This window comes from Hirundo rustica, chromosome 3 (assembly GCF_015227805.2).
Source record: "Hirundo rustica isolate bHirRus1 chromosome 3, bHirRus1.pri.v3, whole genome shotgun sequence".
Taxonomy (NCBI): Eukaryota; Metazoa; Chordata; class Aves; order Passeriformes; family Hirundinidae; genus Hirundo; species Hirundo rustica.
The window spans coordinates 114,852,488-114,866,344 of NC_053452.1; the positions used below are offsets into that span (position 1 = coordinate 114,852,488).

General features: G+C 42.9%; 1 protein-coding gene across 2 annotated transcripts in view; it reads right to left on the reverse strand.

The window, feature by feature from the left end:
* The window catches only part of MSRA (methionine sulfoxide reductase A), a 236,737-nt gene that overhangs the window by 120,846 nt on the left and 102,034 nt on the right, over positions 1–13,857 (reverse strand). For both annotated transcript variants that reach the window (XM_040060650.2, XM_058419797.1), the window contains exon 3: positions 7,918–8,037. In XM_040060650.2, the coding sequence (XP_039916584.1) occupies positions 7,918–8,037 (120 nt within the window). The remainder of the gene's footprint in view (positions 1–7,917; positions 8,038–13,857) is intronic.

A 13,857-nucleotide genomic window follows, 5' to 3' on the forward strand; every position in this document is an offset into this window, starting at 1 on the left:
GGGAATTCCATCCCAGCCGCTCACCACTCTCACAGGGAATAATTTTTCCCCAGTATCCCATCTAGACCTACTCAGTCAGTGTAAACTCATTCCCCCTTGCCCTGTCCCTCCAGGCTCTTGTAAAAATTCCCTCTCCATCATTCTTGTAGTCTCCCTTCAGGCAATGCTGTGTATTCCTTCTGCTTTTAATGAAGAAGCCCTTTAAAAAGCCCTACAGGACAATCCTTTCACTGATTTTTAAGAGCTCCAAGAGAGTTCTATCCAAGGCAGGCAGCTTCTCCTCCTTAGGAAGGACAGGTTTAAGGTCAGACAACTCAGGCTGGTCACTGTGTCCACATCTCCAGGCTGAAGTGACCTCATCCATGTAGAAATCAGATTTGCTCTGAGGGCTGCAGGAACCAGAACACCTTAAGGTCCCTCCCTAATTCCAGGATCACAGTTTGGTAGACTCAGTAAGTGGCTTTGTAGCTTATTTTTACTCTACAAGTGTCTCCAGAGCACAAACAAGAAGTACTTTAAGTACTTCAAGTACAAGACGTACAAGAAGTACAAGAATTACAAAAAGAAAGAAACTCCCACTGGCCGCCATAACAACAGTGAGCTTTTTGATAACATCATTTTCACAAACACACCAAACTGTTCTAGTGCTGGCGGCCACAGCTCACATCACAATTTTAATCCTGAGTAGATGAATAACAGCAACGATTTGTACTATTGGGTAAGAAAAACCACAGAAGCAGCCTTGTGCATAAGTGATATTTTCAGACCTCGTATGGCAGATCTTTTTTTTTCTCCATTACCTTATTTCATCACTTCCCAGCTCACCTATTGCTCTGAGCCCTACTGATGATAGAAAGGTACAGCACATCACTATGGAATATTCATAATTAGGGGAAGAATATCAGTAAAGCAAATTTTTCCTTACTCTTCAGAATAAATACCTAATTTCCAGACATGTTGATTTGTAGCTGCCGAGAATTAACCTTTAGCAAAATATCCTTTAACAAGTTCTCTTTGAAACTTCCTGCACGGGTTCAGCACCGGAGCTAATGAACCCCCAATTTCCCCTCCTATGTGTGAATGCCAGGAATAAAATCGTATTAAAGAGGTGGATAAACAAATTAATATGGAAAAGGTCATCCGTGATGATTAAAGACTAAATCATTAATACCTGGAAGCTGGGAGGTAAATGAAGACAGAAGTTGGTCTGGTTTGGATGGGAAGGGACCTTAAAACTGATCCAGTTCCAAGCCCTGCCTTAAGGCTGAATGCTGCTCCCTAGACCAGGTTGTTCCAAGTCCCATCCAGCCCAAGTCCTGCTGACTTTTGCTGATTTATGAGTAGATTCTTGGATCAGCTTCATCCTTGGCATGAACCCGCACAGCAGATACATTCCAAACAGTCCAATAACCTCCTTTTCTTTTATTCATCTTCTGAGATTATATATCCAAGAAATTTCAAGAAATGTAGCTTAAATGAAAAGGGGATTTGGTTCCCGAGTGAAGGACAAGAGAAACCTTTGAGTGACCCAGTTACCCCAGCAATGGCCAAGGTATTCCACTGAACATCCTGGGGTCAGGGAAACAGTGATCCACCCTCCCTCCTGCCTCTGTTGTAGGAGCAGCCACGTCCCAGACAGGAAAACACAATTTCTGGAAAGGGTTTTGAAGTCAATGAGCAAAAACCAGCAGGAGCCTCAGTTATACCTCAATTATCTTTTGTCAGAAGTATTTTGGGCGCCTTGTGTTTCATCCCTGGGGCTCTGCAGGCAAAACCTCTGCTGCAGTGTTTAAAAGAATTACTGAGTCCTACAAATCATTTAAGACGGGGTTTGCATGCTGTTATGGTGGGGAAGTTGCCCACAGATGGAAATGGTGGAATTTCCATCACTCTAGGTGTTCAAATAAAAATTGGATGAGTCTTCTCCATTGGTTACACCCAGGGCTTCCAACCTGAGAGATACAAAGGGATGGATTCTACCTTGCAATAGGTTTTGATGTTGCATCCAGATGTTTGTTTGTGCTATGCTACACCTTCTCTAATCCCAGCCTCACATTCTGCCCTTTTTTAGTGCACCAAAGCTTCTGAAGGCTTTTGTCTCTTTGAAAAGAATTCTTCTGTCTTGCGTCGCAATATGTAACCAAAAGCATGTACTCTATTCCCACTCTGTTGAAACCAGTTGAAGAGGTGTTTTTTCTTTTAACTCCGGGGGGAGGGGGCAGGTTCCTTCTGTTAATGGGCCAGCTGTTAAAATCAGGTGTGGCAGTGTTCCTTATCTCTTCCAGGACCTTTCCTCCCTCCTGGGGATATCTGCTGTTAATGGGCCATCGAGGCTCACGGCATGGCTGAAACAATTACATCATCCTATTGGGAGATGCTCCACCCAGTGGGAGGAGCCAAGCATTCCTACCTGAAATTCAGCACAGAAAGACAGCCTGTTTTCCCCTGGATTCTCAGAGGAAAGACTGGACCCGTGTCACCACCACCGGACCCTCCTACAGGATCATCTCTGCTCCAACAGAACCACATCTGCCACTCCAAGAGGACTTATTTGGACTACTCCCAACACCCTCACCAGGGTGTCAGGTTGTATTCTGACTCTGTCAGTGTTTCTAGGATTTCTTTTTGGATTGTTTCCTTTACTACATTTTTATTTTTAAAATTCCTAGTAAAGAACTGTTATTCCTATTCCCAAATCTTTTTCCTGAAGGCCGTAATTGCAAAATTATAATACTTTGGAGGGAGGGGGGTTACATTCTCCATTCCAAGGGGAGCTCCAGCTCTCCCTAGCAGACACCTGTCTTTCCAAACCAAGACAATCTGCAATGGATGTGCTCAAGTCTTAGCCCACAACAAACCCATGAGGAAATCCAAGAACTCCTCTGATCTCTGGTTTTCCCCGAAATACTTCTCCAGATATCCTTTGGATTTTTGTTGCTGCAGCGCACAACAGCCATAAGGATCCAAAGGATTTCCTTTCACTGGACTGAGTTCTTGTCTTCCTCACCTGGAGGAAGCTCAGGTAAAAGTGTCTGCAAAGGTAAGACAGAGCACAATTTCACTCTCATAATTTACTTACTGAAAACTGAACTATAACTGTCCCAGGCACAGCTGAGCAAATAGAAGCAAGTTAAACTCCTGTGGTTTGATAATTTCATTATTCCTCCAACACCTAGAAACTGTGCAGTTCACTTGCAGAATTATTCAAAATCTTAATCACCCTGGTGAGAAAAGAGACAATTTCCAAACTTTTCTATGCCAGCACAGGAAGATGTTCCATAAAACAAGCCAGTCAGAGGGGGTGATGTTTGCACAGAGTAATTGCAGTGCTCTCCCAATTTCAGGAAAAATACGTTATCAGACATATCCACACTGACACCACAGCATTTCAGTCCTGTTCCTGAAAGGAAGGCAGATTTCACCTGGGAGAATAAGCAGCAGGAGCAGCAAAAGAACAGGAACACAACCACAGTAAGTAAGAAATGCAGGGAAAATACCAAGATGTTCCATCACCTGCTTTAATTCCAGAGTCATGGTCTCCCAAGAGCTGCAGCTTCTCCCTGCTTTCATAGACAATGGTTTGAGCTGGAAGAGACCTTAAAATTCATCCCTTTCCACCTCCTCTGCCATGGGAACTATCCCAGGTTGCTCCAAGCCCCATCCAACCTGGCCTTGGACACTTCCAGGGATCCAGGGGCAGCCACAGCTTCTCTGGGCACCCTGTGCCAGGATCTCACTACCCTCACAGGGAAGCATTTATTCCCAATATCTACCACCTGTAGTAACCACCAGTTCTGAGAGCACAGTTTGAGCACTGACTGAGTAACCGCCTTTGTAGTTCATTTTTTCTTTACAAGGCCTCCACAGCAAAAAAACAAAAAGAACAAAAACTAGGAAACTCCACCCTGGCAACACCAACAGCACTGAGCTATTTTTAACACCATTTTCACAAATACAATGTATTCTGATACCTAAAAAGAAGCAGCTCTGTGCTGCATCTTCTGTCTTCAGGCCCAGTGGCACAGGGAACATCACAGCCCAATCCTGCATGGACTCTCCTGTGAAAATGAAGCTCCTTTGGGAGCTTCCTGCAGGCTCCAGGTCAGAAGATTTTGTCTTTGACTTGCTCTGTAATGGCTCTTTCAACCTTTGGGACTCCCACATTTTCATCTTATATATATCTTTAATAAAGCAGGAGACGGGAAAGATGGAAACAACACATCTCAGTGGAACCCAATTCAAATAAAGTTGTTAATAATAAATAATATATTTTGTATTTATATTGCTGCTACAACCCAAGCCTGTGATTGTGGGCAATGCTGGGACAAATAGATGAAAGGAGCAGAGGACAGCAGTGAGGCTATTAGGATTTTAAATTTGCCACAAGGCACAATCAGGTATCTAAATAATAAATATCACTTTGGTTTCTTCAAGCCTGAACCAGACAAAACATTAACCCTGAGAAGTCAAATTCTGAGATGGAAAAGTGAACTCAACCTTGATTACAGATGGAGCAGAGCTCCTTCAGCAGAGCTGTTGCCATCCCTTGTGGACAAGGAGCCTGTTTTTCAGGCAATAGCAAATTTATTTACCATAAAAAATAATTACTTATTCTGCCTTTCATTTTTAAATGAAAAATCTACAGACTCCATTTCTGCATCCTGGATTTTAAGGTGTAACAAGGTTTTCCTGGTCAGCTTCTCTGCTGAAAAAACACATGTCAATAGCATCAGCTTTGAAAATTTGGAGGTAGAGATGCAGAGGAGCAGGTAAGTGAAATTCAGTGCATCTGTTGGGTTCTTGTTGCCAAGATTTTATCGTTGCAGCAGCATCTGCCATCACATTTCCAAATGATTTTTGAAGTGAAATTGCTGCATTCATTTTATTTCATGACTTAGCAATTGCATGGAGGACAAATTATGGTTTCTAGGGTCATATCAAGGTTTAGATGCACATCCAGGAGGATCCTAGGACGGTAATCTCACTATTGCAGAGACACAACTTGTTCCAACTGTTCTAGTTAACAAAAATTACAGATTTTCTACAACATCCTGTTCTTCAATTGCTACAAAAAATACACAAAACGGTAATTCCCACAGTTCGTGACATCAGCTTTGATTGATTCAGTATCTTGCACTTTGGCTGACCTTTTATTCCTTTCTCACAGGTGAACTGGGGGGAAACAAAAAGAGGAGAGGTGGAGCAATTGGCCAATCCTGTCAAGGAACAGATGAAGGCCATGGTGAACACTGAGATTCTTAACAGTCATTAAAATTCCTATATCCTGTTCTTACAAGGATAAAAAAAAAAAGACCAGACAAAGGCACAACAGGAATCCATTCTCTTGACAGCAATTTAATAACAAAAGAAAATGTTCTGAGCCACTCTCATTACTGCTTGGAAACTTTAATCTTGTGGACTTAGTTCCTGTCCATGGGAACCTTCAGATCCCTCTTAAAAGCTACAGAAAGGGAAGGGAATATTTGTAGTTTAATTATACATTTAAACACTTTGGAGAACCAGAGCCCCTTTAGAAGTGTTGTGATGTCCAGCTGAAGGGTTCTCCAAGAAATACAAGGCCATGTCTGAACATCAGGAAAGTCACAAATTCATCACAGGGTTGGAGCCCCTCTGCTCTGGAGCCAGGTTGGGAGAGCTGAGGGTGTTCACCTGGAGAAGAGAAGGATCCAGGGAGAGCTCAGAGCCCCTTCCAGAGCCTAAAAGAAACTCCAGGAGAGCTGGAGAGGGACTGGGGACAAAGGATGGAGGGACAGGACACAGGGAATGGCTTCCCATTGCCAGAGGACAGGGATAGATGGGATATTGGGAAGGAATCCTTCCCTGAGAGGGTGGTGAGGCCCTGGCAGGAGCTGCCCACAGAAGCTGTGGCTGCCCCTGGATCCCTGGGAGTGTCCAAGGCCAGGCTCAATGGTTTTGCGGCAACCCGGGACAGTGGAAGGTGTCCCTGTCCATGGCAGTGGGTGGAACTGGATGAGCTTTAAGGTCCCCTCCTACCCAAAATCATTCCAAGGTTCCAGGATTCCATGACCAGGCTGACAGTTTGTCACAGGACATTCTTCTGCATTTTTTGGAAAGGGCAGATATGAGAACTTTCCTGTATTACATTTTTTCCTCTATTGCCATCAACAACTCCCAAAAATTTCCCATTGTTGCCTTTAATATCAGCAGTTTATGCACAAATATGCAAAATTACCCAGCCAAACCCTCCCCACACCTTTCCACCCTTAAATAACAACATCCCAACCACCACCCTACTCTAGGCTTATGGAATTAACTTGGGAAATCTCCAGCTGACTGCAGGAACAGGAGGTAACAGAGCAAGAAATTGATTTTCCCTTTCTCCACTCTCTTCCATCAGCTATTCAGAAGCCTCCTAGGTGACCTTTGGAAGCCAAGACATTTTAAGGAGAACAGGAAATACAATATGGAAGACTAATTCTTATACTAGAGGCACTAGTATTCCTCAGAAAAACATGGATTTGCTGCTTAGGAGATGTGAAACAACTTCACAGCCAAATATTTTACGTAACTCAGAGCAGAAACAAAGCCTTTGTGGCACATTTTTATATTGAATTGTTAATTTTTAGAAATTATGATTTGTGCATGAGAGAAAACGCCTCAGAAAGATGAGAATTGACAAGATTATAAATTGGTTTAATTCACTAAATCTCAGCCTTCTAACTAATGTCATACAATAACCAGACATGTTTTATTTTTCCTTATATTCCAGTCACTGAAGATAAACAAAAGAAAACAACTGAAAGCAAACCCAAATGACCTGCTCACATGTGAACAGCCTGAACCACAAGCCTATAAACGACCCTATTTTTAAGGAAATCATCGTTAGCTGGGTATTTTATATGGTAATTGTACATCCCCAGTTAATGAATAACAACAGCAGAGTTCTTCCCTTCTGATTTCAGTGCCACTTGAGCTATGCAGATTTCTAAAAGCTTATGAATATACAGAGCAACAGAATTGTTCTGAACATCTGTAAGCAAAATATGAAAAGATGTTTGGTGCTGAATGAACATCCTGGGTTGTCTAATGCTGGCCAAAAATGGTGTATTTATATATTAGGGGAACGCACTGAAAATAGCTCCAAATCCTGCACACCCTCCAGAAGGCTTTTTCAGATTGTCCTCTGTATGGCGGTCACCAGAAAATGGAAGAAGAATTTTCCATTCCATTCTATTCAATTTTAATTTCCCTTCCCCCATAAAATGGAGAAATAATTTTCCATTCCATTCCATTCCCCCTTAAACCACCCCTTTTCCCACTTTTCACGATTTCCAGCAAGTTTCTGCCTTTTTGGCTGCCTTGCAGCACCTCTGCACAAGGCTTCAACAAGGCTTCAAGTGTCCATTATTAGCTGGTGTCACTTTTCACACCCTTTCCACGAAGCACTTGTGAGAGTTTGTCACTAAGAACAAGCCCTTCATGTCAGCATTTGGCATAAAAATGTTAACAAGGAAATAAACCAAAGGAAAACTTCCAAGGGAGTCCAGGAAAGCCAGGATTTTCTCCATCAGCAGCATTAGTTGGCTGCCAGGGGTTCTGTGGTACAGATCACAGAAAGAAACTGCTTTGGGGTTTTGTAGTGCAGAGTGAAAAATAAATGCAAGGGTTTGGCCTGGAAATGACAGGATGCTGTGCACTGAACTGTGTGAGAAATTAACAGATTATTAATCACAACAGAACATTTGTTCATACATTGACTCATTAATTATTAGCAGATAGCAGTGGGATGGGCATCCATAGATTTCAGTATAGTTTAGGATGTAAAGCAAACCTCAAATCTCCTTACTCACTGCAGTCACTAATTTCACTCTTGGTTGTCATTCATAACTCAGGACTCCGCTCCAGATCCTTAAAAACCAAAGAGGAAAGACTCACCTGAGCACACCTCTTTGTAGGTAGGGTTTGGGGTATGTCCTCCTGCATAACCCACTTGAGTGGAGTAGACTCCTTTCTGCCTCCAGAACTTCCTCTCTGCTCCCCAGAAACAGCCCATACCTGAAGAGGGCACAAAATACACATTGTGAGGTCAAAATCTGCCAATACTCAATCACTTATTTGCATATTAATTGATACAGGGCACAGTGGAAGGAACATCCACAGGCAGCACCCGCTGGTCAAGTGTTTTCCAAGTTTATTTATAGGGCAACTATAAAGAGAAATCCATTCTGCATCAGAGCACGACTCAAACACAGCTTGATTTATGCTTCTGAATATCAATTTATCACAAAGGGCAAACCTTGGAAAGGTTTGAAGGCCCAAACAAGGAGAATTCTCATGCACACGCCAAAAGAAAAGTTCCTTACAAGGCAATTGTGCTGTTTGTGCAGCACCATTTTTACCTGAGCTGATTAGGAAGCTGTCAAAACGCAATAATTTGTATTAATGGCAAACAGTTATTTAATTTTCTGCTTTCCAGCAGAGGTGGCAGCAATAATGGATTATATTATATTCTATATAAAAGGCAAAAATGCTTCAGTTTAACAATTTATGCACAGAGATATTTGATGTTCAGACAAGATTTTTGTAGTCATTCACCCCCATGGCCAATTATCAAATGACATCAGACTGTTTAAGGGTGTAAATTAAAACCTCTCCTGGTTAAAGGAATTAAGGAACAAACACCACCAACACTGACAATTGTCTGATGGCTTAGTTAAATAAATGTTTAAGGGACTATTTATTAAACTATTTATTTAGAGTGTCATGGAGATTCCAGCATTGTCAAGCTGGAGCAATGAATTTTCCTTTTCAATGATAACATCCTGCAATTATTCCCTTTCTAAAACAGTTGAAATAAAGGCAGTAAAAATAAACTAAATATTAAATACACTGCTTCTATACACACAGAGATCAGTGATCCATGAGAGCTTTCTCCTGGTAACACTGCAGATATGACAGGTTAAAAAGTCACAGAAATGATCCTTCAAAGCACAACCAGAAGAACGGAGCAGCCCCTCCTCCAACCTTGATGGCTCACAATGTTCTTTCTTTGAACCTTCAGAGATTAACTTCAAACTTAAGTTTTAATGCAACAAAAAGTACTGGATTTCTACTTCTAATTCAGGTGCTTAAGCAAGCTGCAGGAATTAATAGCCAAGGCTGCTCTGATCCTGGAAAAAGGCAGGAACCTCCTGAGGACAATTCCTGCAGAAGATATAAACTTATGATGAAATTGCAGTTACTGCCCCTTGATTACAGAGATAACCAGAGCTCTTGGACTTGGGTTCCTCACCTAAATCAGGCTGGTTGCTCCAAGCCTCATCCTACCTGGCCTTGGACACTTCCAGGGACCAAGGGGCAGCCACAGCTTCTCTGGGAAACTTCTGCCAGGGCCTCTCCACCCTCTCAGGGAACAATTCCTTCCCAATATCCCATCTATCCCTGTCCTCTGGCAATGGGAAGCCATTCCCTGTGTCCTGTCCCTCCATCCCTTGTCCCCAGTCCCTCTCCAGCTCTCCTGGAGTTTCTTTTAGGCTCTGGAAGGGGCTCTGAGCTCTCCCTGGATCCTTCTCTCCTTCACGTGAACACCCTCAGCTCTCCCAGCCTGGCTCCAGTGCAGAGTGGCCATTGGAACTCCCATGGAATTGGGCACACCAAGGCTGTATGAAACTGCTTCCAAGGGTGATTTAACTTATTTTGGGGGTTGTTCCCTAGATCCCAAGCCTATATCTGCATGAGATGCAAGGAACATAAACTCCTGCCCAACTCTAACACTTGAGGGCTTTGCATCCTTAATATTCCAAGGGAAGTTTGAGCTCCAGCTGCCTAAAATCCCAGCTGTGCCCACAGCAGGTGAGGCTGAGGCTTTCTCAGGAACAACTCTGCAGCCAATTTATCAATCTACCATTGGCTGGACAAACACACTGAGGGGTGGCCAAGGAGCAACGTTATCCATGCCAAGGACAGACCCACATTTTCTTCCACATCATATTCCTAGGCCGGCACCTGAGTGTGAATGAGCAACCCAAGACTGAGGAGCATGGAGGCCTGTGGGCCTGCTAGGGGACTTCCTGGGGCTATGCCTTGGAAGAATGTCCCCTAGACCTTAACTTCTCCAATGGACCCCTGTTTAAATGACAAGCTGTCAATCAACCCCAGCACCACACCCTTCTGTTAGCCTATCGGCTGTTACTTCCCCTCACATGGTCAGGTTTCTAGCAGTTTCTCTGTTCTTTGTAACCCCATTGGTTTGTACACCTGTCCGTTTACCCTCATGTTTCTCTATTGGTCACTGTACACCCTTCTCCCACCCACACCTCTCGGTGATTGGTTGTTACTGTTAGCTCCACCCCCTTCTACCCATGTATAAGCCTGGGCCCTCTACTTGTCAGTGCCTTTTTCCTCTGGACCTTTTCAGTGCAGCTGCAATAAAAACCCACTGGATTTCTATGCAAAGGCCCGTCCTATCCTCCATCATCAGCAAGTTACCTGTGGTGTGTGTGGAGGTGTGAGTGCTGTGCGTCTGCCCAAACACGTTCCTCGGGGAGACGCTTTCGGGAGGTTGCAGCGAGTCAGCACTGACCTGCACTGCCACAGAGGGGTGTGCTGGTTTTGCATTAATTGATTTGTGGTGAAAAAGGAAGAAGGAAGAGATTCTCTCTGAGAATCTGCCAACAGCTTCCTCCGTCCCTGACAAAACCAATCAGTAACTAGTTTTGATATAGCAAAATTAACTCCTCTACCTAAAAGAACTGATGAAATACTATTTTTAGAGGTGGTAAACTAACCTAAGTTTTGTCTCTGCATGTTGTCAGTGAAACAAACAAAAAAAAAAGATTGTGAGGGAGAGTAGTGTTTTGAAGGTTTTATTCTGATTCTTTTTAAATTTTTTCCCTCTTACAGTTTTGTTAATAAAGCTTTCTTTATACCCTTTAAAGTTTGAGCCTGCTTTGCTCTTCTCCTAACCCTATCTCCAAACAGAAAAAGAGTAAATAATTCTAGTGGGCGCTTAACCCACCACAGCAATTAGTGCGTTGGCCAGGAAACAAAAAATTGGTGAACCAAAACCACTACAAGGAGACAACCCAAACTCAGGTTTGAGTTCAGATACAGGCCCAGCTTCAAACACCAAGCAGAAATCCTCATTCTTAGTGTTTTATTTCAAGGATTTTAATGCTCAATAAATCCCTAATGATGCTGTTGAAATCCCTGATCATCGGGGCTGTGGCAAATGACCTGATCAATAACTATTACTTGGAATTCTCTCACTGATAATCATTTCTGAACCCTTTTTCCAGGGCAGTGGTGGAATTCTCATCCCTGGTGGGTTTTAAAAGCCATGTGGATGTGGCACTTGGGGACATGGGTCCGTGGTGGCCTTGACAGTGCTGGGGGATGGCTGGACTTGATCTTGGAGGGCTTTTCCAACCTAAACTATTTTGTGACTCTGATTTTTCCAATGACCTGTGTCCCCATCACAGACTCCTCCATTTTTCCCTCTTCCAGCTGATGCCAAAGTTCATTGTGCCGCCCTTTCCTGGAGAGAGAGGAATTTTATTCTCCTGAAGAACTGCTCTCATCATTTTCTCAAGTGTGCTGCCACCTCATACAAACAATAAATCCTCCCATCCCTGAGAACAGATAAAATTGAAATCTTTGTCATAATAAAACAACCTGCTAGTAAAGAGACATCATTTACAACAATCCAGCACTAAATTGCTTTCCCCAGCATTAATCCATTCAGCTGATGTTTGTTATTCTGCTAAAGTGGTGCCACGTTCGACAGAGAAATTGTCATAAGGAGAGAAATATTAACAATAAAATCCCACATAATATTCCAGAATTAGACACGTGAGCTCATGGAGTGCCTGTTTTCCAGAGCATTGGCTGCCTCTAGCCATGGTTAATACGGACAATTATTACCAAAACAGGAAAATAATTTCAGTTCAAGATTTCACATGGTCTTGCAGTACCAAAGAAAAATATACTTCCCTGAATTATTACTACTTTAGTAAGGAAACTGAAAAAAATAAATAATTTGAATAATAAATTTCAGTAGTTAAATAAAGACTCAGAGGGGGAAACAAAATAGTAAAAAAAAAAAAAAAAAAAAAAAAAAAAAAAAGGAGGAAAACAACCATAAAAGCAAAATAAGCCACCCATATTATAAATTAAAACTTGAAAACATGAATGTGATTTTAAACTATTCATGAAGTAATTTGCATAATCCCCAGTACTGGGAAGTGAGTGCAGCTTTGGAGTTACAGAGGGAGCTTCCAGAGGCATTCCTAAGAGGACAAAAAAAAAGGAAATACAGGGAAACACACTCACATTCCCAGGGAAAAAAAAGAAAAGTCTTATTAGAACATAATGGGTATTGCAGAGGAGTGTTTAAGCACTGAAAACATTTGTCACTTTTTAATTGCTAATTTGCAAAACAAAAACAAGAATAGTGATGGGTTTTGACTGACTCTTCATTGGAATTTCGAAAGGTACTTTAATTTTTTTTTTTCTGGTTTTGAACTTCAAACCCAAACAGATTCAGACAGGAATCTTTAAACCTTCAAGCATCCCTATGAAAAATATTAATCAAACAATTGGGGATTAAATTATAGAATCTATATTCATTTCCACCATCCACATCCATTTTCTCCATCTATTCTTTTTACGGATCAATACTCCTATAGATCCTCTGAACAAGGCTTTTTATCACCAAGGACCCTGTGTTTCCATAGGCAACCCTGTAATTTGCACAGTCCTAATAAATAGTCAGCATAAGCTGAAATATTCTCCTAAAATAATAAAAGAGAAATCCTACTCTGATAAGAGAGATAAGCACCCCCTTCTTAGAGATAAAAAAAATTTTGAAATATTCCAGACAAACAGAGCAGAATGGAACCCCAGGTGTTTGCAGGGATGAGCAGCTTTATGGATTAACCACATTGACCATTGGCTGCACAGGAGCATCAACATCCAGGGATTCATTTATTTGCCTAAATGGAAACATTTGGGATTGTTTGAGATGCCTGGGGATATCCAGGACATCTGTGTGCACAAGGCTGACATAAATGACAGAATTTGGGGGAGACACGTGAAAGGGCAGGGAAAACGCTCCTGGACATGGCAACTGGAACTCATAGAATCATGGAATGATTTGGGTGGGAAGGGACCTTAAAAACCATCCAGTCCCCCCCCTGCCATGGGCAGGGACATCTCCCACTGCCTCAGGTTGATCCAAGCCCCGTCCAGCCTGACCTTGGACACTCCCAGGGATCCAGGGGCAGCCACAGCTTCTCTGAGAAACCTGTGCCAGGGCCTCCCCACCCTCACAGCCAGGATTTCCTTCCCAATATCCCATCTATCCCTGCTCTCTGCCAGTCTGAAGCCATTCCCTGTGTTCTGTCTCTCCATCCTTTGTCCCAAGTCCCTCTCCAGCAATCCTGGAGCTCCTTTGGGCCCTGGAAGGGGCTCTGAGGTCTCCCTGGATCCTTCTCCAGGTGTGCACCCTCAGCTCTCCCAGCCTGGCTCCAGAGCAGAGGGGCTCCCACCCTTGGAGCATCTCTGTGGCCTCCTCTGGCCTCCCTCCAGCAGCTCCACATCCTCCTGATATTGGGGATCCCAGAGCTCCAGGTGGGGTCTCACCAGAGCATCCCTTTTGCGTATTTTAAGGCAGGAGAAACCAGCCTCTACCCCAGACACAGGCATTACAAAACCCTGAGAATCCCTGAATCTGAAGTTGAATCAAATCTCCCAAAATACAGTGATTTGTATCTAAAAGTTGCCTATTTCTCTTCCACATCCATAAAAAATTACCAACCTGACAAGCATGGTAGAACTCTGTGCTGCAGAGATGAATCCCAGACAAAATTACTAATT